The 24,729-nt window shown below is 40.2% G+C and overlaps 1 protein-coding gene across 3 annotated transcripts in view; it reads left to right on the forward strand.

Moving 5' to 3' along the window:
* WWOX (WW domain containing oxidoreductase) overlaps nt 1-24,729 on the forward strand; it is a 537,288-nt gene that overhangs the window by 475,180 nt on the left and 37,379 nt on the right. The window contains exon 9 of one of the 3 annotated variants that reach the window (XM_049805749.1): nt 16,395-16,470. The exons of the other annotated variants lie outside the window; for them this stretch is intronic. Within the exon in view, the coding sequence (XP_049661706.1) occupies nt 16,395-16,400 (6 nt within the window). The 3' untranslated portion in view covers nt 16,401-16,470. Of the gene's footprint in view, nt 1-16,394; nt 16,471-24,729 lie in introns of those variants that run through there. 3 annotated transcript variants of the gene reach the window in all.

A 24,729-nucleotide genomic window follows, 5' to 3' on the forward strand; every position in this document is an offset into this window, starting at 1 on the left:
TGACAATGTTTCTTCTTTGCAGTTGGAAAGTCAAAAGATTAGCTTTGAAGGAAAAAAAAAAAATCAATATGTGGCAAGTGTACATTGAATGCAAAGGCTGAAACAAATTCTGCAATGGCAACTATATATGGGAGGAGGTCTTGATTTTTCAAAAGTTTGAGTTTCACAGTTTAGCACAGCAGATACAGGTGTAGCCACCTGCCTTGCTTTTGGCTCGTGAGTTTATTTTGATTGTTCACAGACTTTTTAATTTTTTGCCTGAAGATGACTGATTACATATCCTGTGGCAGTTTTTGTATTCAAGTGACTGACTTTTTTTCATGCAATCCCCAAACCGACTGTATCAGTTAAATGCAGAAATACAAATATGCAAGATATCAGGCTCCAGTTAGAGCTGTGCATTCACTTAGAACTTGCTAAAGTGTTTTGTTATTCTGAACTACCTGAAACAAGCACCCCAGTGCTTTGCCTTTATCAAAGCAGCATTAAGAGTGCTGGAATATGACTGTTTGTGAGAGAGTTGAAAACTTCCCTACAGTAAAACTCTAAAACTACTTGGAATCCAATAGGGTTAAGTCCTAGCCAAATACTTGCATAGTAATCTGAGACAGAATAAATGGCTGTTATCAGTCATTACCTATGTGTTCTGCTGGAAAAACAAAATGATCACAAAGTTTCTTCTGGCATTGGGAGCAAAGGATAGACTTGAATTTAAACTTGATTTCCCTTCCTTGACTGATGTTCATTAAACTGGTTAATTACTTATAAATGTGATTCCTTTCCCTGTCTCACAGATGCAGATATAAATATACAAACACATGCAACTTACGGACTGAGCTAGTATAACGTTGATTTAGATTTGTCTGAAAGTCCAAGGGCAGGCATACTATTTATAGTCATATGAAATTAAAAAATAATCTTCCTGTAGTTGTACATGCTATCTGAGTACATTTGAACAGTCACGATATGAAACTTAATGGTTGCGTATATATACTTAGAAGCCAGCACATGGATAAACATAACAGTTGTATTAAGAGACTTTTGTATTGAAGCTAAGAAAGGAGTAGCAATATTCTGTTTTCACAGCGTGCTGTAAGGAAACATTCATTGAAATGATGAGATTAATTTATATATTTTTGTTTAAAACCATGTGATACACAGTTAGGCTTGGTTCTCCCACAATAGGCGGTGGTTTTGACTGTCTTTTGTGTTGGGATTTTGCATTCATTTGAACCTGAAGTTCAAAGTGAACTTGTGGGGTCGAAGTGTAAAACCACATGGGACTGAAACTGAAAGGAGGCATTCACACGACCCCCCCAAGCCAAAACTGCCAGGCTGAGCACCACTCGTGAAGGCGGCTGCGGGAGCTGCCCCATGCATGCAGACCGTGCCACGAGTACCGCTCCTGGATAAGCAGGTAACCCCCTTAGGGGAAGAAAAAAAAAAAAGAGGTTGTGTTCAGTGCTCAGATTTACAGCTTGGGCCCTAGAGTGCTTGAGCAGCTGTGTTTTCTATTGATTTAATTGGATCATAGGTTTTCAGCTCATTTCAGGAACAGATCTGTAATATTCACTCTGCACTTGCATGTTATCTTTCCCGAATTATGGCTGCCTGCAGTTCAGAGCCACTGCTTTAGCTATTTGTAAATCTCCTTTTAAAATGCATGCTAAATACACATAAGGCCTGCACCTGCAATGAATAAAGGTTAGACAATTACTATTCTAATACCTATTTCCAAATGTTAAAAGGTTTGTAACTTTTGCTCTCTGTAGATTGATTCAGTGTGGGCATAGAAATATGAAGTACAGCCAGTTTTTCTTGCGGGGTGCACAAAAAGGCAATTCAGTGAGAGCCTTTAAAGCTGTATCCTTCACTTTGTGTTACCAGAGCAAGCATTTTGTGCATTTTGTTTCTGGGGTTTTCCTTCCTGCGTTTGTAGTAAAAAGAAATCATTGGAAAGTGAGTGATAATGAGTATCAGTTAACAGATAGGAGAAGCAAGGAAAAAGTTCTGGCATGTTATATATTTTGTTTTGGAATGCGAACTGAATAAGCCACGAAGTATGAAGGTTATGATTAAATTGCCAGAGCAGTAAATCCTGACTCCCATGGCCTTACACTGGCTGCACAAAAGCGGCATTGTTATGCTGCGTGGAGAGAACGGAGGTTCCCCACAAAGGTCAGAGTGACACTGCTGGATGGGGAATGTTGTTTTGCATTCGCAGATAAACAAGGTTAGTATCTCACTGGCTTGACAAAGAAACCCTTGCATGTTTTATACCAAAGGGTTGCGAGTGAGGATCTTGCAGTTGCTCTCGTGTGAAGCACTAATGCTGTTTTGTGTTTTATCAGTGACCGTTATCCCAATATTTAACCTTCAGAGGTGACAAGAAGATTGTTGGTAGAGCTAATACAGTAATTAGTAGAGATTGTTGGTTTTGCTGTTGTTCTGACTCGCACGTGTAGTATGAGATTCTTTTGAATAGAAGCTGTACAAATAGTGAGTAGAGTGCAGGATCTACAATGAGAAAACTTGATGTTAAACCTCTATGCTCTAGTACTCATATAAATATGCTTTGCATGCATTCATTAAAATAAGAAAGTAGTGCCACTTAGTAAACAGCTTTCTTTGAGTGTAGGAGTTGGAGAGAGGGAGAATGGTATTAAGAGGAGAATATTTTAGTCTACGCCAGCTCAGGGAGATTGCCACTAGCAGAAAATCCACAAGGGGTAGAGTTGTAATGATGCAAAGCTGCTGCTATTTTCATTTTGTTATGAGTCTTGCTGATTCAGAGCATCCCAACATGAATTACTATTAATATGGTCTTCTCAGTTCCCTAAGGGCAACCATTAGCAAAAGTAGGTATTGCTACGTGTTGTGGTGTAGGGCAGCGAAACGTACACTTTTTGGTGGCTACCTGGCTGAGTCTGGGCTTGTGCATACAGCTGACTCAGGGATGCTTGAAGACAGAAGCAAGGGTTGGTAAGGACAGCTAAAGGTGGGGTTAAACATTAAGGAGGGAGATCTGCATGCCCATGTCATGCTGAGAAGCGAGTGGCCCTAATGTCCCATCGTGCTGCCGTGGCACCCCATTGTAGCCAGGAGAGATCTGGTGTGGCTTCACTGGAAAAGTCTTCCTGGCTCTGGACACGGCTGCCCAAACCACTCCTCACGAGCAAGTAGAGCCAGATGACACTGCATAAGGAAGAAATAACTTTGTGTCATCAACCTGAAAAAGTGAAGATTTTGCTTTTTGGTTTTCTCTGCTTTCCTTTCCGTAAAACAAAAAATCCCAAGTCCATGTAAGGGTAACCCCCATAAATCAGGCTGAAATTGTTTCCAGACCTAGCTGTTTGTTTGCATGTTCAGCCACTGCTGCATGGATCCAAGAGAGCTTTTCCTTTATGATTTGGGCTACATGACCTTGAAAATTAAAAGCGTTGGAATCGTGTACATCTCCTTTCCTATCCAAAGCTGATGACACATTAGGATATTATTTTTAAAAAAAGAAATAGACAAAGAAAAAGAGTGTGAGGATCCATATGCAGACTAAAACAGCAGTCAGGAGGACCTTTCAAAGCATTCTGTCATTTGGAAACAGCACTAATCCTTAGTTTTTAGTGGATGTTGCGTCACTTTATCACATCTCGTTAGACTGAAACTTAGTGGATTCTGAGAGGGGCTTACTAATGGGGAGAGCACGTGGTGGTGATGCTGTTGAAGTGAAATGCTGTCTCGCTATCACAAAATAATGATAGTCTGAGGGATGAATAATAAGTAAAAATGGCAAAAGCTGGTTTGTTTGGTTGGTTGTTTTTTTTTGTCAATCCAGTATGTAAACCCTAAAATAGCGAGTGGGGAAATGGATCAGCAAAGCATGCATCTGTAGTGAACTGCACTTAAGGAGGAAGATACATTTGAACTTGCTTTACTGGGGTTAACTCTATCAAGTTTTTCTACTTAAGAAATTTTAAGGGTTTGTTCCCAGTGTTGTCCAAGCAAATTGTAAAGTATTGGGAAAGAGAGACCCACCCCACCCCCCCTCCAAGGCCATAAATCAATTCCTTGGTGACGGTATATCAAATGATAACCTTGCCATGTTTAATGTCACAGCAGAAGGAGCTGCAAAGGCACTGTTCCTTCCAGCTGTACCTGTGTGGGTGAATTAACCAAGCGAACGTGAATCTGAACTTTCATAAAGCTAATGAGAGTGATCTTGCAAAACGTGGCACTATCGCATTTCTCTCTGCTGCTGTCTCCTGGGGAGTTACCACCCTATCTTAAAGGCATACTTTTTTAGCTTGGATTTCTTCGGCTCCGCTGATGTAGTGGGAATAAACGATAGCTTTTTCAGTCACTTGCTTTGGGGTGGAGTTTCTTCACAAATTGAATAATGCGGTCTTTTATCTGAAAATGAATTTTTTTGTGTGTGTAAAACGGTCCACGCTACAACGCTCTTTTTGAGATCGTTTTAAATCAAGCTTTGCCTGACTTCTATAGGAACCGCTCGGACCCTGGAAGGCTTATATTTCCTTGAGAAACCTGACTTCGAAAAGAGCCACTATTAAGCTCTGAAAGAGTTAAGCAAATGCAAGGCTCCGCGAGCCAAAATTCACTTTTCAATGTGCTTGTTGTACTTCGATGTCAATCTATTTGAAAAGGAGAGTGTCCCAATTATTTGGATGGCCAAGAGAAACAGCTTCAATTCTTTATCACATAAATACACTTAAAAGCATGATTTAAAACAGATGAACAGAGAACTGAATTAGTGTTTTGGTTACTCAGCAGAGCCAAGTGTAGGCCTCCTTGGCACGGGCTGAACCTGCTCTATAGCTTTGGTCCCAGAGCAGTACCAAGTTCTTTGAAGACCGTGAATAGCCCTGGCAGCCGTACAGCCGCGCGGGGCTCTGCTCTCACACCACCGCCGCCGTCGCACCCCCCGCTCCCGAGAACCCTCCTCGCTCTCGCCTTTACACTCCCTTCGGAAACGGCTCTGTGCGGGGAGAAAAGCCCTTCAGCGAGCTGAGAGCGGGGCAGTAGCTGCTGCACCTTCGCTATAGCCGGCGTTAATTTGGGATGGCAAGCTCTGAAGTTCCTTTCCAGCTAATTTGTTCGTATAATTAAGTTAGCAAAATCATATGTTTTATTAATCTAATAAAATGCATTTCATGGTTTAGACTGTCTTTAATCCTTTGACCTTTGAAGTCACTCTTTATAGTCTTCAGATTGCAGTAATTTATTTTGGTTGTTTCTGTTGGGAAAACAGTTTAACAATCTGCTTTCGTTCCAGTTTTACATTTTTTTCCCTTAAAGGTAAATGGGATTAGTAAACATCTGCTTCTTTTGAATATTTACAAACTTCACAATCAAGATTTAACAATGCCAACAACATTAGTAGTTTAAATGCTTATAAATATTCACAGACAAATAAATATAGCATTGAGACACACTGTGCAGGTGTTTCTAATTTCTAAGAGTTTAAGAGTTAGCTGTTAGAACAAGGCATATCTTTTATGCAACTCAAAATATATTTGGTGATACGCTACATGTGCTTTTCACATTTTAAGTACTTTAGTTAACCTACTCTCCCTACCTCCCAGGGCACTTTCAGGAGGAAAACATTTGCTCAGTTGTATTAAATGCTACAGAGAGTTTTGCCTGTCAGTATAATTTTAACTAAAACACACCTCTCTAACTCGATGTGTAATTAAATATACGGAGTTAAACAGAAAATGATGTGAGTTTATATTCGCCTGGCTTTTGACAGTGGTTTAGTCCGACGTTTAGAGCTGCAGGCCTGGGAAAACAGGAGTCAAGGCAGAAGTCCAGTGCTTGTTTAAATGCTTTCCAGCTCCTTAAGTCCACTGGATAACACTGCTGCAGTTATTTCCAGTCTGTGTGTCCCAGAGGTCAGTGTTTAACACAAGGGGATTTGCTCCTGATACCCTTCAAAGATTTTACTTTTAAACCATCTTTTCTTTCCTAACCCAGTGTAAAACGTCTCCATGCTGAGTCTGCCCTCAGAAACGGCTCAGCTTTGCCGTGTACAAATCAGTATGCTCACCCCATTGTTTACCATTTTCCTCCAAATCTAAATCCTAATTTAAGATGGGAGACATACAAAACTGAACCACCCCAAGAAGAAGCAGGGATCGACAAGGACTCAGCAGAGTGGTCATTTGGCCCCTGCTCCCCTGTCTTCACCAAGAGCTCCGCCTTCTACCAAAACAGGTGGCTTTGCTCTTTTTGGCCACACTTTGGGTGTTAGGAGAGACCGCCAACCCCCTCTGTGTTCCCATTACTTCCCATGCAAGCATGGCAAGGAAACACTTCACCCTGAAATATTTTACACTCGTGTTTGGTCCCCAGACTAGGTGCTATGTGTCGACAGGGTTATGTGCTGCAAGGAAAGAAAACTCATAAAAATGAATGCAGTTTCATGGGGTGGAGCATTTGTGTGTGTGTGGAGCAGCAAAAAAAAATATGTTCGCTTCCCCTCTGAATTTGCAGAGTCTTTGTAAGACTTCAGGAATGAAATCCCTTTGCATTTCACATTTATTTACACTTCCAGGGCACAACCGTATCAGTCGCAACCTTGATTTGTCTCTTTGCCTTACAACAAGTTCTGCTCTGGTTCATCCTTTATCACTTTTTGACGGAGCTTCCAGCAGTGGCTGCACATGGTCTTAGCCCTGAAACTTGTGCTTTTACCAATCAGTTCTTTAAGTTATAATAATAATGAAATCATCCTTAGAAGGCCAATGTGCTCTCTCACCCCATTTAGCCATCTGGCTTTGCTGGGGGAGAATTACTCCCAGCAAATCTACCCTGTTACGAGGGATAAGTTGCAGGACTCATTTAGTCTTTCCTTCATGTTGTTTAAACTGAAAAAGGCTTTTCCCCAACACGCTTAAAGCCTCAAAATCTCCCAGTGATGGGTGGGACGGTGGGGATTGCGCAAAAGCCCCACAGCCAGGTGGAGGGGAGAGCCCATGGTACCACACCCCCATTTTCCAAAGAAAAACAGCAAAACCCGTGTCTAGCTTTGCACCTGGACAAACAAGGTTTATCACAGTCTCCCCCACCTGCCTCCGAGTGCCAGAAGTGACCCGGGAGCGGTGGCTAGACAGCTGCTTACAGCCTAGACTTGTTTTTTTATCCCATATTTGCCGTTTTGGGGGTGCTCCCCCTGGCAGCGCTGAGACTGCACAGCGCGAAGGTCGGAGCCCGGGAAGGGCGAACGGGGACAGGCTCTGCCCACAGGGAGTGGGAGACAAGCCCCTCCGTCCTCCCGTGGGGGGAAGCCGGGACCTGAGGTGTTTGCAGTGCCATTCACAGCCTTGGGATGAATCCGGGAGGCTGCAAAAATAACCCTTGTTTTCCTGTGCGACACTGCCTGGTGCCCTTCAACCAGTTTGATGTCCCAAACTTCTCAAAATGGTTCCTTGTCCTAGGTAAAAAGGACAGTCTCCCACCTTAGTTAAATGGCTGGGTTTAGTTTCACGTGCACGTGTTGCACATTAGTTAGTCGAGGATTTTTTTGTATGCTATGGCAGGTACCATACCAGCCTTTTTGGAACACTATTCAGATCTCAGCTGTTTTGAAAGGAAACAATGGGCTGCTTGCTCCGTGAATGGAGAAATCAGGATTTTATGCTAAAAAAAGTAATCAAGTTATTCATATAATAAACACACGTAAGTCAAATGTGGCAGCAATGTTATGGTGCTTCTCGTTAAAATCAATATGATTTCCAAAAAAAGATGCTGTCTTGCAAGTACAAAAGTTGAGCTCAGCAGCCATCTCTTCATTTCTTTATGATATTGTGTTGGGGATACTGCGCCTGGCTTGAAATGAGATAAATAGAATAAGAAAAGCCGATTTTGTAGATGTATATATGTAAGCTAAAAAGGGTGAACAAACTATTTTGTGGCAAAGCCAACGTAAAGAGAGAAAAAAATATGAATAGTTAGAAAACTAACGCTTCTGAAGTGAAATTGTTGTGTTTTGCCTTTTCAGTTATCTACTTATCACACAAAAATAGCAACAATTTTAGCTCCCATTCTGTTTTCTCAAGACAGCCTGCCCACAGATTTTCTAGAAAATGTGGTTACCAGCTGGTATGGCAGTTCACAGTGCAATTTCTGTTTTGCTTCCAACAATCTGGCATCTCATATCTATATCAAGTCACAATTTACCAGAAAAAAAAAAATATATATATATATATGTATATATAAAGGAGTTCTAAATCATATTAGCATTTTGGGGGTTTTAAAAAAAGAAGTCCAAGCAAGCCATGGAATTGAGCCTAAGTTTCAAGAGAATGACTGTGGAAGAATAAGTAATTGATTTTGTTTTAACCTCAAGTGAAGATTTTTAAGTGAACAGGATCAAGAAAAGAAAAATTATTCCTGCGCATTTTAAAGTTAAATATTTGCATGCTTCAACATCCCTGAAAGCTTTCGCATTATTCTTTGGGAACTTTCTGGTCCTTTATGAGGTTTCTGTCTTTCTCTATCTCAGCCTGACATAATTGGCCTCTGACCCTACCCTGGAGCAGTACTGCAGAGTTCTTTATAATGTGTTTGTTTGCAGTTTGACTCCTTATTTTGAACACCTTTGGCTCAAGGTTACCCTAATAGAAACAGGGTGTCAACATAGAGAAGGGGGAGTACGGAGTCTTCTACACCCCCCCCCTTGCAGCAGGATTTGAAATGCACGTCTTAATGACTTCCAGGTGTACCCTGATGTTGCACATATTTGGCTGTAATCCTGTACAGACTGGGTTTCTGCCTTAAAAAATACAGCAGAAAACAAACTTTGAAGTTTTGAAGATTAAATTGGTAAAAATAAACTTAAAATAAGTCAGCCCTTCTTGCATTCCAAGAAGGGGAAATGGTTTCAGCAGGCTTTTTCTATAGACTCTGTATTAGTGTTGGAAAAGCGTTAGTACCACTAAATATTCTGATTGAAAACTGAAGGCACATATTTCTCTCAACTTGACAAATTTTGCAGCAAGAAACACAACCTGAATTAATTCCTTAGCAGCCCTACAAGCATCTTCAGATACTCTAGAACTGTTTTTCTTGGAGGCCTCTCATTTTAAAAGCCTTAGGTTGCTTTCAAGGAGTCAATTAAGGTCTATAAAATTTGATTGTATAATGACTGTGGGCTCTATTCATAATATATGACCTATGAGATGCAAAGGTATGCCTCTCGCATTTTACAAGCCTACAAAGGTTTCCTGATTGCTCATGAACCCCACGTTTCCAATGCATGAGGGGATTTTTCTCACCCCATGGTTATAAGCCCCAAAACGAATAGAGACATGAATTTGTGCTTGTCAGGGCAAGGAGGGCGGACGGCAAGTAACATCTGATTTTCTTCGGACTCTGAGTTCCTACGCTGTGGCCGTAAGCGGGAGAGCTCTTGGGTAGGTCTGAATTAGAAATAGGCAATGACTTCTCAAAGTGGAATTACAGTTAATAAAATATTGTCTAAACAGTCTAAGCAGCTGTAAAATAGTGCTGCTGGTCTGCACAGATGCACAGGAAAGACAAATTATCATTGAATCACAAAATAATTTAGCGTGGAAGGATGTGGCATCACTAGCTGTGGGCTCCTTTGCCCTTTTGGGTCCCTGCGTGCGTTCCTTCCCTAATACCTGCTACGTTTTCCCGGTCGTAAGCTCCATCAGTGACTTGCAGTCTCACACGCACGCTCTCTCGTCCTCTTTACCTCCTCTTGTTAAGTCTATGACCACTAAGACAACATTTCCCAGAAATGTCTTGTGTATCTTCTAATCCCCCACTGGTCAGGTGGATGTTATGTTCTCGTGCTTATGTCTGTTTGCTGTAACTTGTGTCTCCTGTTCTTGCTTGCTATCTTTGGAAAACAGCACGATGGACACAAGGGTCCAGATTAGTGTTCTTCACCTGCTTTGCCCCACTGTGCTGGCAGAAAACAGATGCAACTCTCCCTCAGCTGGCCATTTACATTGGTCCATGTCTCCAGAGTAGTGCAGAAGAGCCACAGCATGTTGAAATATCCCGCCCGAGAACTGGCTTTGTGAATGACGAAGCTGGATGCTGCTGCATGCAGCTGGGAGCAGCCTGAGTTGGTGGAGGGGAGGAGAAGGGACTGGAGTCTGTCACACCAAGCCTTGGTGCAACACTGGCACTGCCAGTGGGACAAGACAGGATGCGCTGGTATCCTATCCCTCTTCCAGTGGCAAATCCACACCCAAATAATATTGCTCATTCTTTGGTGGGGGTGTGGGAGCCAGGCTCCTACATTTACTTCTTGTGTCTTCATTTTGAGGCTGCCAAAGTATGTCAGTCGTTCTTTTGCTATCCCACTCTAGCTAATCTTGGTATCAGTACTGATACTTTCTGTATCAGTACTGGTGTGAGGAAGATTAAGAAGGTACGCTCTAATGACGGGATAAGTTAGCCTTATGTAGTCCTTGACAGAAGTTAGAAGTATCTGTATTTCTATGTTTTGATCAGATATCTCCACTGTTGGCATCACAGCTGGTGACAGCTCTTTTGTTCATGAAGAATCGCAGTCAGAAGATGACATCAGAGAGAAGGGAAGAGGGTAAGATAGTTAATGACGAGTGAAAAGAAAAGTTCTTGGCAGAGACAGAGCTGTGAGTGCCACTGAAATGGAGGCTGGAGGACCCAACAGTCAAGGAGGGAGATAACACCAGTGGACAGCTTTAGTGCTGGATGATGAGCAGTGAGTTTTCCTCTTTACTTCCCCTGATTAAAAATTTGTGGCCAGCTTTTAACGCCAAGTGGAACTGTCTGGGATTTTTATTCTCTTCCCATTTAGGGGCAACATCAGTCTTGCTTCTTTGTACTTCTCGATGGGAAAAAACCGCTTGGTTTCCAATTGCAGCTTTTTATTATCACAGGCCAAGAAGAGGGGAAATGAAAAATCATCTTAATTAAAAAACACTAAAGTCTTATGAAATACATGGTTCTTGTTTTTGAAGTGCTTTGTCAGGAACTGTCCACAGCCATTATTTTTAATTAGCTTATCTTTTAAATTAAAAATGGGTTATTTGCATTTTTTTAATGGGGAGTTGCTTGATTATTCAGTTCCCCTGTATTTTCATGTTATAAGACGAGCAAGTTATGCAAAAAAAGAATCCAGGCAATTTGATTAAAAGTACATTGTATCTTTTCTTCTTCTTTCTTACTTTTTAATACAAATTATGTGAACTTATACAGTTGTCATCCTCCAAAAGAGTCTCTAAGTATTTTACAGACATTGAGAGAAGAGAGAAAAAAATATTTAGGTCCTGTAAGTAATGTGATCATTTAAGAAATAGCTTCTCTTTCAAATCATAATTAGAGGTCAAAAGGCTAGAACAGAAAAAAAAAATCAAAAAGATTGAAATTGAAAATTTTTTAAAGATTTTCCTTTTCACTTCAAGCTATATAAAATAACATCCCTTCTCAGTAAATCAATGTTTCTTACTAGAAAATGGATGTTGAAGTCAAAATTAATAAAAATTATTTCCTAAACCAATAATAAAAAATGGGGGTTGGTTTTCACTAAATTGTGTTTTGTAGTAGAGAAATCTTCCTTCCTATTTCAAGAAGCTCCCTTCAATGGTTTGGTATTCAGAGGTGCTGGACACCAGAAAAACCCCACTGTCTTCAGCTTGGAGTCCATACGATAAGAGTCAGCACCATGACAGACCAAACTCCCCATGAATGCACTGGGATAAAGTCACTCCAACCAACAATGAAAACATCTGCATTTACCCTGAAAAGTGTCAGCTAACAGTGCATAACAGCTCTCCCGAGCTTTTGAAACATAGTGGGAAGCAATACCATATGCAGTGGAATCATCCAGCCCTAGGGGAGTTTTCTGAGATGGACTTTCCCCAGGACAACGGTGTCTACACCCTTATGCTTAAGAAAATTTACCTTAAGACTGCTAACAACCACCAGGGGTTATTAGTCACTGTTTATCTTGAGATAATGGGTACTTCCAGCTGTACATTGATCCTTGGAACTGATGGTTTACCAAATTTTTCTTTCTTTTCTGAATCCTACATGAGCATTTATGCTAAGTAAGAAAATATCATTCCCAAATTACTGCAGTATATACTCAGGTCTGACTTTTATACCAAAGTGAAACCATAATGTGGAGGTAGATATCAGGTGTTTGTGATAGCATTTATTTACACCGTCTTGGCTTTTCTTTCCTTTTCACAACAGTGCCTGATGGTGCCAACAGCTCTTTGTGAATTTGCAGCCTTTCTGCCACATTTTCTTATAAATACGTTGTTGAAGTTTAGTTCATAATTCATCATATCTATGTGCTCTGTTTACAGTGAATTCAATTTGGGTTAAATTAAAAGCCTCACATCTGGAAAACAAGATCATCTTTCTGAAAACTATGATCCTTCAGTTAGGAATCTACAAGTGACTAAAAACACTTCTTGGTTTCTGGTTATGTTAGTGTAGTAACAAGGAGTTAGGAATATAATGTGAATTACAGGGTGAAAAGAAGACACTGGTGAACAAATATACAAATTTGTAACAAATGTTGTCCACTGTTATGTTGCATGCCAGTAATCAAAGGCTGTGTCTGCATGCCTTCCTGGTAGTGGTGACAGAGCTATGCACTGTCTCAAAAGGACACTTAGACAAAATTCAAGCTCCTAATTATGTTGTTTGGGTGAGAATGATTTAGGAAAAAAAATAAAGGGAATATACTTAGGGCAAGTCTTTATAGTTGTTTTAAGTGATAAAACAAATGTTCAAACAAGTTTTAGCTCCATAATAGCCTTGAGCCAACCTTCCTGTTTCTTCCTTCTTGCTGCCAAGTTGCATCACGAGGTAACATGTCATGAACTTACCATTCATTATTATTATTGTTTTTGGAGAGACAGGGACTGGAGTTGTGGTTGTGGTAGGAGGAGAAGTACATTATTGAAATCACTTACAGTAAACCCCCAGTTTTGAATATCATTTCACTTCCTAAACAGGAAGTGTCCTACAAAAAACAGCAACAAAAGAAAACGCAAGCGGAAGAGCATCTCGGCCTATCAACTGAAAAAGAGCCATTGCACAAAACTGGATGAGTTTTCTACATGAGCTTGCTTTTCAGCCTGAATTGCGAAGACCTATTTAAACTTCTTTTCAGCAGCTTTATAAGGATGTCTCCTACTTAGCTATCAATGGAATATCAGCTGCATTCAGCAGCTCCTCACTTGTTCCTGCCTTGGCAATAAAACCTCTCCAGTCCTGAGCACGTCTGATGATGTTGAGCTCAGTTTTCTAGTGTGAAGCTGATCAGTTCCTGCCTTTTCACCCATCATATATAAGTCTTTGTGGCCATCTAACTATTTCTATTCAGGATTCTGGTAGTATTTTTGGTAATTATATTATTGATGATTTTTCAACGGTAGGGTCAGCCCATAATCTGACCAGCAACATGTTGCAGTGATCCAGATTCAATTCTAACTGACTGCTGGTGTATTATAATGTGTAACTCAGAATGGATTAAGCCTACAGGGTTAGGCAAACATCCCAAAGATTCAAATCTCATCTTGATGACTAAGAATAACCAGCTTCTGGCTCTTACAAGGCTTTACATATCAACAAAGCTGTGCATTTGCCTTAATGGCTATCACACCACAGGGGCCTGCTCGTGTTTATCTTGGGAACTACCAGAAGCTGAACATTTAGTTTAAATTTGTTTAAATGTGACTCCTGTTGAAATCAGTGGCAAGCTGTGTGCACATATGTGAGCTAGAACTGTGCCGAAGGACTGCATTTACACCAGTTTTTCATATCAAAAGTTATGTCTTAGAGAAATATCAGGTAACGGATCAGAAAATTGCACATAGTAGTAACAAAAAAAATCAGTTAGAACATACATTTTCTGGGTCAGTGCTATGTACTCTCACTAGAGAGGAATAGTTACCATTTTGCTGGCAACTTGTGGCTGTGTTTAAAGGTTGCCTTCCAATTTATATCAATGGCCCAAAAAGTCTGCTAGTGTGGAGGATAGTCAGTTTTGTCCTTTATACAACCCACAACTCAAACCTGAGAACATGGTTGAGTGAGAGTGCCTTAGGTTTTGAAATGGTCAAAATGGTTTGGGCTTTAGCATCTAAGTTTCAGATTCAGTTTTTGCTGCATTTTTATGTTGGGATGACTCTCTTTTGGCTTCACCTTAATTTTTACATTTGCATTCCACGGGTGAACAAGCTGCCAGCGACATTTGAAAAACAAATCCCTCTTAACAAGCTGAAAAACAAAGTTGCTAAGAGATACAGTTACTGAAATTGTAGAGCTTCCAAAAGAAGTCTTCTTAAACACAGCTTTTGAGAGTGTGATAAAGTATTGGATCAGCTGCACCAAAACCAGGTCATCCCATTTACTTTCTCTGCTCCTGCATTTGGGGTTCAATTTTAAGTGCCCAGGAAGTTATTTTGTAAAATCACATCCCTCTCTTTCATCACCACCAGTTGCTACCGTGAGTCTTTAGGGAGGATTCTTGCGAACACATTACTCAACTGTAATACTTGATGCGCGATGTTTATCCTGTGTTTATTGTGCTCAGTTTCTCTTCGGTGCAAAGGAATTTCCATGTCTTACCTTCTGTTTACAGAAATGATCACAGGTCCCGCAAGCAAAAACATACAAGTGAATGTGTATATTTTTCCGCTATATTGTTAGTAACTGGAGGAAGTGGGAAGGTGTTTTGAATTTGCTCTAAGTACCTGGTTTAGTTTTTCAATAAAAACATTATACATGTGACTACCTTGACAGCTAAGGCAGGAAAAGTCTCCACTTGGCTTGTTTATGAGTCTTGAGATTTCTTCTGTTCAGTCTTTCAAAATATCGAGAGCTCATTGTCCCAAAAATAAATAAGAAAAGTTGAGGCATGAAGATACTTTTAGCTTAGCCGTTCCAGTACTGAAACGTCTCTGAATGAGGAGCAAGGCCATTATTTTGAATAAGATTACTGTTGTTGTAAGTACAAAAGCCTTTTTGGCCTACTTTCTTCTCTTGCCCCCAGACCTAGAAGTAAACACCTATGTGAAAACCCTGCTCCAGACACACCAGTCCGCAGGTTTGGCCTATGTTCTTCTTTCACTCTGATTTTCATGTATTTCTTCTCTCACCACTCGTACCTTTAACTCGGGCATCAACATTTTTAATTGTTTTGCCTCAACAAACTGAGGAATCAGCTCCCTCTGTGGAGTTAGCGGCTTTGATCTGGTGCGTCTACAGTCTCCTTTTGTCTGGTTTGGGCTGTGCCTCTGCTTGCCTTTGTTGTTGTTATTTTTTTTAACCATGAAATATTGAGATAAAATGACTGAATTGAGGCAGGAGTCTTTAAGAGCAAAACCCAATAAAATGTCTACATTATGGGAAAGCACTTGAAGGACCTGACAATGTATTAATCATAAAGGGGAAGACTCGCAGAGCTGCTTCTCCTCGTTTACGGAGGGTTGCTCTCTAATAGCATTTAGAAGTTTGTTTTACCCTGTCTCGGTGAGAAGAAAAGGCAGCTTTAACAATTCTGTCTCCCTCAGCAGTGCATTTGAATTTTTTTTGCCTCCCTTCGGCGTGCTGGTCAGAGGTCACGAAGAGCAGGATTAGTTGACCTGTGTTGACAGAGCGGGTGATGGATGAGTAGAGTACAATGCACAGCCTGTTTGTACCAAAGTGGCAGTGAGGCACACACAGGCTTACACCTGCGCTGAGCCGGAGAGAGAGCATCTCCCATCGTACCGGTTTGCTAAACCACGACAGGCTTTATAAAGACTTGTACGTTGAATCCCCTACCATAGTTCTGCACTTGTTCCAGAGAGTGAGTAAGAGACTAGCCATTTGCTTTTTATTAACAGGATTTGGGAAACACCGAGGCTTAATTTAGTAAGGTCAAATGGTTCAAATTCTGAGTAATTACAGCAGATCACACGAAACAATGCTAAATCTACATTAAGGAGCACATCTTGTGTGAAGAATTGGACTTTACATACACCAAAACTTCCACCCTTGAGTATTTCTTTCCTGCTTATAATAATTTGCATAATGCCGGTGACGCTTCATTCAGGGGTACCAGAGGTAGCCCTGCAGATCCACTTCTGTGACTGATGAGGTAAATACACCATCCTGCAGGTTATGTACACGGTTTCTTTTCAACTGCAAAAAATCAGTTTGATGCTTAAAATGGACCCAGAGGCATAGAGTCAAGCTTTGTGGAAACCCATGTTTTGGAGAGCCTACGTGACCACTAATCCATCTCCAGCTCAGACTTCTTTTCAAGTGGATAGGCGCCGGCTGAGCTGTCAGTCAGGACGGGCTGTTGGAAGGGAACCAACACACACTCAGTTTCTCTTTCTCTTCCTCATTAGCAGTGAAAATCATCCATCATAACCAGGAGCGTGGAACTGGCGACGGCAGATCTTGTGGGAGTATCTGCATCCTCTGTGTGGTGCAGCCAGGTTACACACCGAGTCAAAGGGTGGTTTGAGCTTGAGCCAGTAGAGGCATCTGGTGTAGATCTGGGAGTTTGTGCAGGTCCGTTGGCCACAAACCACTGTGTTAGGGCTTCACAGAGATTTCAGCCTTGATTGTAGCCCATTTGTGAAAGTCATAACCCTGAAAGATATGTCAGCCTGGGGTAGAGTCAGACCTGGCAGAGCTTGATGCGTTGAGCTAGCTGGGTTGATCTCAGTGGTTACAAGGCAGGGGTTTCACACTGATGGCACAAAAATTAGTTTGGGAATCAATATTCCAATTAAAATTAAACAACCTAAGAAATTAAACCAGCTAGATTCACATTACTGTGAGCTACAAGATTTGCCAGTGTTCCCTAAACGGAAGCAACAAGGCTTTGTGTCTTTACTTTTAATAGCATTACTTGTACAATGTATCCAATAGTTTTACTGAGGCAGCCCTTCAAGATGCATTCAAGTGTACTCTCTGTGGGAGGGGGGAGTAGCAGCGAGACCTACATGGACAGATTTAGGCTGAAGTTCACTTTATGAACAACTTTCGGAAATAACAATGTGTAAAGATATCCTGCAACGTGTCTTTATTTACAGTAGGGCTGGGAGGTCAAGACTGTTGTCTGATTGAGCTAGAAGAATTAGTTCAGCCAACACACGGATTCCTCCTAGAACTTCAGGAATGTCCAGAGGCAACAGCAGACTGCCATGCAAAGCTCCCAGTCTGCTGTGGACATCAGCAAGTAACTCAGGGCCAGATTTAGGGATGCTTTCTCCTTAGCATACTTGTGTCTTTTGTATTAACTTTTGTTAAATATGTCCCATTTTAAAAAGCCAGGATGTCAGATCGTGCTTATCATGAATTTGACATCTCTGATCTGCTAAATCACTGTTAGAAAAGAAACACAAGGGTTTTAATCCAACTGCTGACAATACTTTCGTTTGCCACCTCTTGGTAACTGAGATATCACCATGCTTTTTCAAGTGTGAAAAATAACAGCTGCTTTGTCACTACTAGTTAAATACTTACAGAGAAGAAGCTGTAGATGGATTACTTTCTAAAAATACCATTTTTGCTATGGTTTACCTGTTATTTTGTGTGAGAACATGGAATTAAATTAAAAGAAGATGCTGTTAGGAAACAGGAAAGGGGTTGTGGTGGGACCTCTGGGGAGGGGACACTGGCCTGGCTAGTAACTGGGGAAGAGCCATTTCCAAGCTCCAACATGACTTACACAGCTGTTTTTCCACAGCCGAGGGACTATAATCAAAACTTCCTTATGGGTGATATTCACACAGTCCAGTTTAGACAACTCTACATATCTAACTTGGATGCAATTCGGAAGACCAAAGTGAGTTTAAAGTCGGGTGGATTAGCCTTGGTGTTGGTTTAATTGCTTTTTCGGAGTGTTGTTTTGAATCAGTTCCATCAGCCAAAGTTCTAGACGAAATGTTTATTTTTTTCACACGTCATAGTAACACAGGTGCCGCCCAGAGAGAGTCTGCATATGATGGGATTGGCTGGCTCATCTGGAGTTAAGACAGCAGATGTGTCACAGTCTGGAGTTGTCCTGTAACCATGACACCTTTGTAGCAATTGATCTATTGCTGACAATGGATAATTAATGTGGCTTTAACAGTTTTCAGAAGAAAATCATTTCCCCTTAATACTTTTGATCTTGTCCTGGAAACCTCATATGGCTAAGTGTGGCTCTGACCCACATAATTCTTTCCCCCAGTGATGACAGTCTTATCAGCATGGATAAACTCATTTTGTACATATAATGATTGTAAGAAAGGTGATTGATATCAAGCTCATACACAGACTTCTCATACCCCATTTGAGTCAGACGTTTTTAAAGGTTTCATTTTCCATTTGACAGTAAGCAACATGAAATCCTAGACTACAGAGCCTTGGATATATGTACAGTTAGGTGCATATACAACTGCACATTCAGTAACCTTGGATGAAATCGTAGCTTCACTCAAGCCAATGTCAAAATTCATATTGCCTTTACTGGAACCCAGATTTCATCTTTCATATGAGGTAATTAAATTCAAAGGCTACTTACTGAAACACAAGCTTGACCTTACACTGGTTCCCAGTGTGAATGCTAAGAAACAATGACCATAGTTCCACATCAGTGCACATTATTAGAATTCAGAGAGGTAGCCTTTAAGGTGTATTTAAGTTAAAACTGAATATGGATGCCAACTTACTTTGATGCAAAAGTGGACACTATGTAAGTAGAAGTGGACAGAATTACTCATCTTTAAAAGATCAAGGTGCGTATTTTAATAATGACCATTTTCACTCCTGAAGCTTTAGTGCTATCAGATCCTCCAAAAATCTAGCTTTATTACCAGAGATGCAAAAAAATAGTTACAAAAAATAAATGAATTAATCTACTCAAGATTTGTCACATTTTTCTGTAGGCCCAATTTCTTATTAATAGGAGTTCTGCCACCCTTTTTGTTAAGACTTATCTATTTGTTTGCAACAGGTTTTTTTATAGGTTACTTCTCTCTTAATAAAACCTGCAGTTGATTTCATCTGAAGGAATGTGATTCATGACTTAGGGAGACACTAGGAGACATAAGTTCCTGGTAAAATTGGATGGGTTTTCCTGCTTCTCACAGTTGTGAGTGGATAATGGCTATTTAGATCCTGTCATGTCTGTGGTTGCCAGCATAAATAATCTCTGTTTCCAAGAAATAAAATTCACGTTACACTTTCAGTTCTAGAAAGCCCAATGTACAAGCTGTATTTTGTAGAGGCAGAGCTTCCGTTATATGTATGTCATTGTTTTTATAGAAAACAGTATTCTCTCTGACATTTGTAAGATATTTTCTATAGAGCACATGTCATCAGATTATCAGCTTCATATATTATCTTCCCTGCTGGAAATAATGTATCCATCAAAAGCCAGTGACCAGTCCCATAAGAAAAAAAAATAATGAAAACAAAAAATGCCATAACTGACCATTCCTGGGAAAGTCCTGAATATAAGAACCAGATTTCAAAGGGCTTCCTAAGTCAAAGCTAAATCTGTGAATACACTGAATATCATGCATTTGTCACAGGGACATTTTAGCAGCTCTTGATCCTACGTATAGTTCAAGAGAAGGAGCTTAGTTCTGGAGGCCTCGGAGTGGATTTACTGTTTTTCAGTTCTTGTCAAGAACTTGCAGCTTAGTGGCAGGATTTTTTTCATAAAATTAGCAGGTTTTGATTCTCTTTGTCGTCCAAGGAGAGAAGGCGGCACTTCTATACCACAGCTTATCGCACTTTAGGGTAAATGACTAAATTAGGTCAGATGAATAGTTCTCAAAAAGTGCCTTTTTCTCCACTGATGGTAAAGGAAGTCTAGACATTAAGCTGAGATATAGACACCTACATTAGTCACATCTAAAAATAGGGGAGATGACGCTTACCCCACATTACTGGTCCCTCATGGCCGTGAACTTGGCTTTTGCCGCCCCGAGGGCAAGAAAATAGCCCCACAGTGTTGGGTAGAAATCTGCTCCCTCTGAAGCCAGATGGACCTCTGCCACCGAGTCAAAAGAACTGGAACTGTTTTCCCTACATCAAGATACTGATGTACCTGTGCATCCTCTTGCTGATTCTTCACATCTGCGGTGACGGTACTGTTTGGAAATCCAGGAATAATTTTCCTTTCAAATTATCACAGTAAATAGCTGTTATAATTATCACTTATAATTTGTTTGACCTTTTCTGCCTCCAAGATGAAATTGTTGCTGTAGTTGCTATATTTAATGCATTTGCTGATAGTAGTTTCTTTCTCCCACATGTTGGGCCCATCTGTATCGGAATTTTATTTTACCAGAGTAAGTGAGCAGAACCATTACTTGCTCTTGTCAGATCCCATTTCCACTACATCGTTTCACTTCAGCCACCATGGATTTTATATCCATATTGTATGAACAGTCTATCAAGTAGTTTATCCCTTTCTTGAGTGATCAGGATCTCAGGAAAAAGTCAACACTGCTCTGACATGTCCTTTTCAAACATACTTTCTGAAATGGCTTACCGTGTGATTCAGATAGAAATCAGTTTTCAGTAATGACATGCATTTTAATTCATTTTTCTCTACATTATAAACACACATCTGTTCAAAAAAGAAACACATTAAACATCCCTCCTAGCATTAGACATATTGATTGAAAATTTGTTCTGAGTTGACTTAAGTGTCAGTAATCTTGACAACTTTTCCAAGAACTGATAAAATGAGTCCTTGTACTGCTGAAATGAATTTTATGTGGATAGACGTTTATGCTTTTAACATCAAGATAACTGCAAGCTGTGCCTGGATAGACAAAGGTTATTTCTTGTAGGGATTTTGAGTTTATTTGGCTATTTGAACTACCTGGGTATTAACCTTCTAACCTATACTGACTGTCTGAAGACACGGTGTCCATAGTTGTTACACAGAAATGTTAGGAATGATTTTCAGTATTAGTCACAACAAACTTTGAATTGGTTGGAGCGTGCCCCACACCAGCAGCAACCTCTAATTCTAACCGTAAGCTGATAGAAGGAGAGCGAGCTGCCTCTTTCCTCAGGGTCCCCTCCTGCTCCTTGGAAACTGCATTTAAGCACTGATTATACAGATAAAGAATTATGTGGCGAGTTGTGACGCTCGTGAATAAGTTGGGTCTTTTTGTCTAGAGTTGTGTGTAAGGATGGGTGTACAAAAAGTGGGGGGATTTGCTATAACAAAATCGTAGCACCTGTCCACAGCTGACTACAGCCACAGCATCCCGACTGTTTAGCCGACTGTGCTAGAATGCATAGAGTCACCATTTAACGCCGACTCCTGAGATAGTTTCCAGATAAAGCTAGAGTAAATACGTGCAAATATATAGGTATATCTAGGTTATGGCTTTTTCGTGTGTACCAAATCCCCTGCTCCAAACCCACCATCATGATGTTGGATGTATTCACTGCCATTTGGTTTTGCAACGTTTGGGGGAGGGGGGGGGGGGGTGAGTGGTAAAGGGAGTTTGTTTCAGAGTGTGCTGTGGTGGTGGTGGGCTGCCAAATTAAAGCAAGAATTCATAAAAGGGTGCAAAATAAGGATAAAAGAACAAAAAGAGAATTAACAGGTACCAAGAACGCTTCTCAGCTTGGTATTTCTTTAATTTCACGTAAATTTCACTAAGTAAATATGCCTTAAAAGTGAATAAAATTTTATTTCACTTTAACAAGAGAATATAAAAGTTAAAAAGGTCACTGTAGTAATAGACTAATCTCAATTACCAGGGCAGCCGGTGAAACCCACAACTCCCACCTAATCTCATTCGGTGCACACGCAGTGCACCGTGTGATTTCCAACACGGCTAAATGAAATTATAAAGCAGTGTTAAATTTATTAATCATTTAATTAGCTAAATGTTCCTGCAACTACTCGTGAGATGAATGGCATGTCATTTTCTAATGCAATTTGCCTCTCAGCCAGGCAGGGTCAGGAGGGAAGCTGCTGGCATCTTAAATGATCTTTTTTATATTGCACCTTCTATTAAGGGACAGTGTGATATCGCTGATTATATTTGAGTCTTGTACACAAGGCCAGGGAGTTTTCTTGTTATAATAACAGGTTATATTTAAACCAAAATAAAAATGGTAAGATCCGAGGAGTGAACAATTAACCCATCTGTGACTGTATTTCTCACTGCGGCTTTGCAAGGCAAATCTTTTTCATATTTAACAAGCCAGTGAACAGTGTGGGAAACTACACCAGCAGGTATTAAAGCAATGCTCAATCTAGTTTTATTTCTTTAAATTTACTCAGTTGTGAAGGAATTTGTGGACTGAAAACTCTCCCAATGCCAGGTTAGCGTAAGCCTTCTCGTTGACTCAGAATTTATTTGCACTTCCCCTGTTATTGCACAGGAATCACAGCCTTTGCTGTTCTGTACATTCAACAATTGTTCATTTTTGTGAGTTGCTCAGCTGGGATGCTTGGCATGTTTATGTGTGCATGTCACAGCAGGTTGATAGGACTATAATTTTTTTTTTTCTGATGCTTTGTTCTATAATTATTTTTCCACTGCAAAAATTAGTGACAAGTAGGATTCAGCAAATCTGTTTGGATTGACACTAGGAGGTGAACTGTGCGGCTTGGAGTGAAGTATTTATCAGAAACCTTCAAATGTATTGTGCTTGTGTGAAGCTGAAGCTGTTCATTTAAAACACACTGAAAACAATGATGGTTTAGAGGTTCTTATTTCCCCAGGCTCATAATAGAATATAAATAAATTTTCTTTATGCTTTAGGGGTTAGGGTTTACTTTCAGTTCCTAGAGCATGATCTCCATACGATAAGCATCTGTGGTGAACTCCAAGCCAATGAGAAGATGCATGCAGCTTAGTATATGCTGAGGCCAAAATGCCAGCAACGTGTCAAAATACTTGTCTCTACCAAAGTTAAATGACATAGCCAAAAATAAAGCAAGAGGACCTAAAGCAGGAAGCAGCAGGAGATAATCTTAGCATAAGTTGTAAAAAAAAGGCTGGTGGTTGTTATTTATAGCACAGAAACATGTGTAGACTACTTGGAAGCAAGGCCCCATTGGCTATGTACTTCATGTGCAGCTAATAAATAACTGTCCAAGATCCAGATTCACGCTACTTAATCAAGGCTTCTAAGATACAAGATGTCACCCTTGGTGTTGTACACAAATCCAGTGCAGTGGCTACCACCAAAGGGTCATTCAACTCAATTAACTTCTAGCTCAGCCTCTGAAGGTACCAGATAACTCCACTGGCAAAAGGAGGACAAGAGCAACTACATGTACTCAAGGATTCTTGTTCAGGTACCTAACATTGGATGGGGTAAGCCCTGATGTATGTTATTAGCCATTTTAGGTGGGTTTGAGACAAACAAATGAATCAGAAGGAAACAGTGGTAAAATATGTCTCATTTTTGGTGGGAAGTTCTGATCTCATGTTGAAAACAGCCAATGAGTGAGCTATTTTAATTTAATTTTTTAATGTGAAGTCCTGTAGCACAACCCAGCTTATTTGGGAAAACTATGAAACTTGAGTGAACTCTTACCCCTTTTCTATGAACTACATACTTTTTTTTTTTTTTTTTTTTTTCTGCTAGCTTTGCATATAGTGATTTATTTGTATGTTATTTGGAAGATACAAAGTGCACCCCCTTGCAGGGAAGGAGCGAAAGACCAAATGTTGAGGCATGACTTGGGCAGGAGAATGTGCTGGAGAACTGCTATGCACAGCATTTTCCCTGGTACCTCACACCTGTTCTTCATTAGTACTAATGAATCCAGAAAATAAAACATTTTGTACTAGTGAGTCATATTGTTCTCTCTTGACTGTGTCTTCACTGTGGATCAAATTAAGTCAAAAACATGTTTGCAAAAGCTTTAATTTCTTTTTCCTCGGACACTTTGTCTCTTGGGATAGGTCACTTAGCACCTATGGGATGTGGGATGGTATCCCATTAATTTATTTCTCCTTAACAAAACTACTTTTGATTTAAACTGGGAGATGTGGGGCTTCCCTAAGAGCTTTAATTCCCAGCCCACACACAATTTACGTGTTTTTCACTTCCCCATTTGTAAAAGATGTATAATCATACTTGGGAAAATGTTGCATAGCTAAATCTGCAGTACTTATATAGCACCATAGGAATCCGGGGAAGAAATATAGCTGGTAAGTCAAAGTTGTTATTAACATTGTTACTTGAAATTAGACGTATTGTCAGATAGAAACAAGAAGATTTGGAATGTATGTAGGTTATTTTTTTGCTTGTTTTTCTCCTACTTTAGGTCAACTACATTCTTGCTCTCCTATTATTGGGCTGTCCATGGTAAACTTGTATCTATTTTTCTCCCAGCTGCACACTACAAAAATCAAAAGTTTAGAAAGCAGGGATCTGCAAATACGAAGATTCAGTTGAGAGATGGCCACGTTTTAAAATAGTCGCTGTTTTCATGATGGCAAGGTTTCTTATGGCCAGCGCTTTATTACACAGAGTTGTTTCATGTACATGTTAATAGGCTATGTTTACGTGTGGATGCATAGCTATGTATACACCCAGCAGCTTTTTGTTTGAGTATCTTAGCACATCTGATCAATATACTGTGCACATTGTGGTATGTGTACGTTACATATTATGCACAACATGTTTATGAAGAGTTTCATTGTATAGCTTTATTTTCTAAATATTTGGTAAAAAGATCTAGTCAGATAC

Source organism: Accipiter gentilis, chromosome 7 (genome assembly GCF_929443795.1).
Source record: "Accipiter gentilis chromosome 7, bAccGen1.1, whole genome shotgun sequence".
In the NCBI taxonomy this organism is placed as follows: domain Eukaryota; kingdom Metazoa; phylum Chordata; class Aves; order Accipitriformes; family Accipitridae; genus Astur; species Astur gentilis.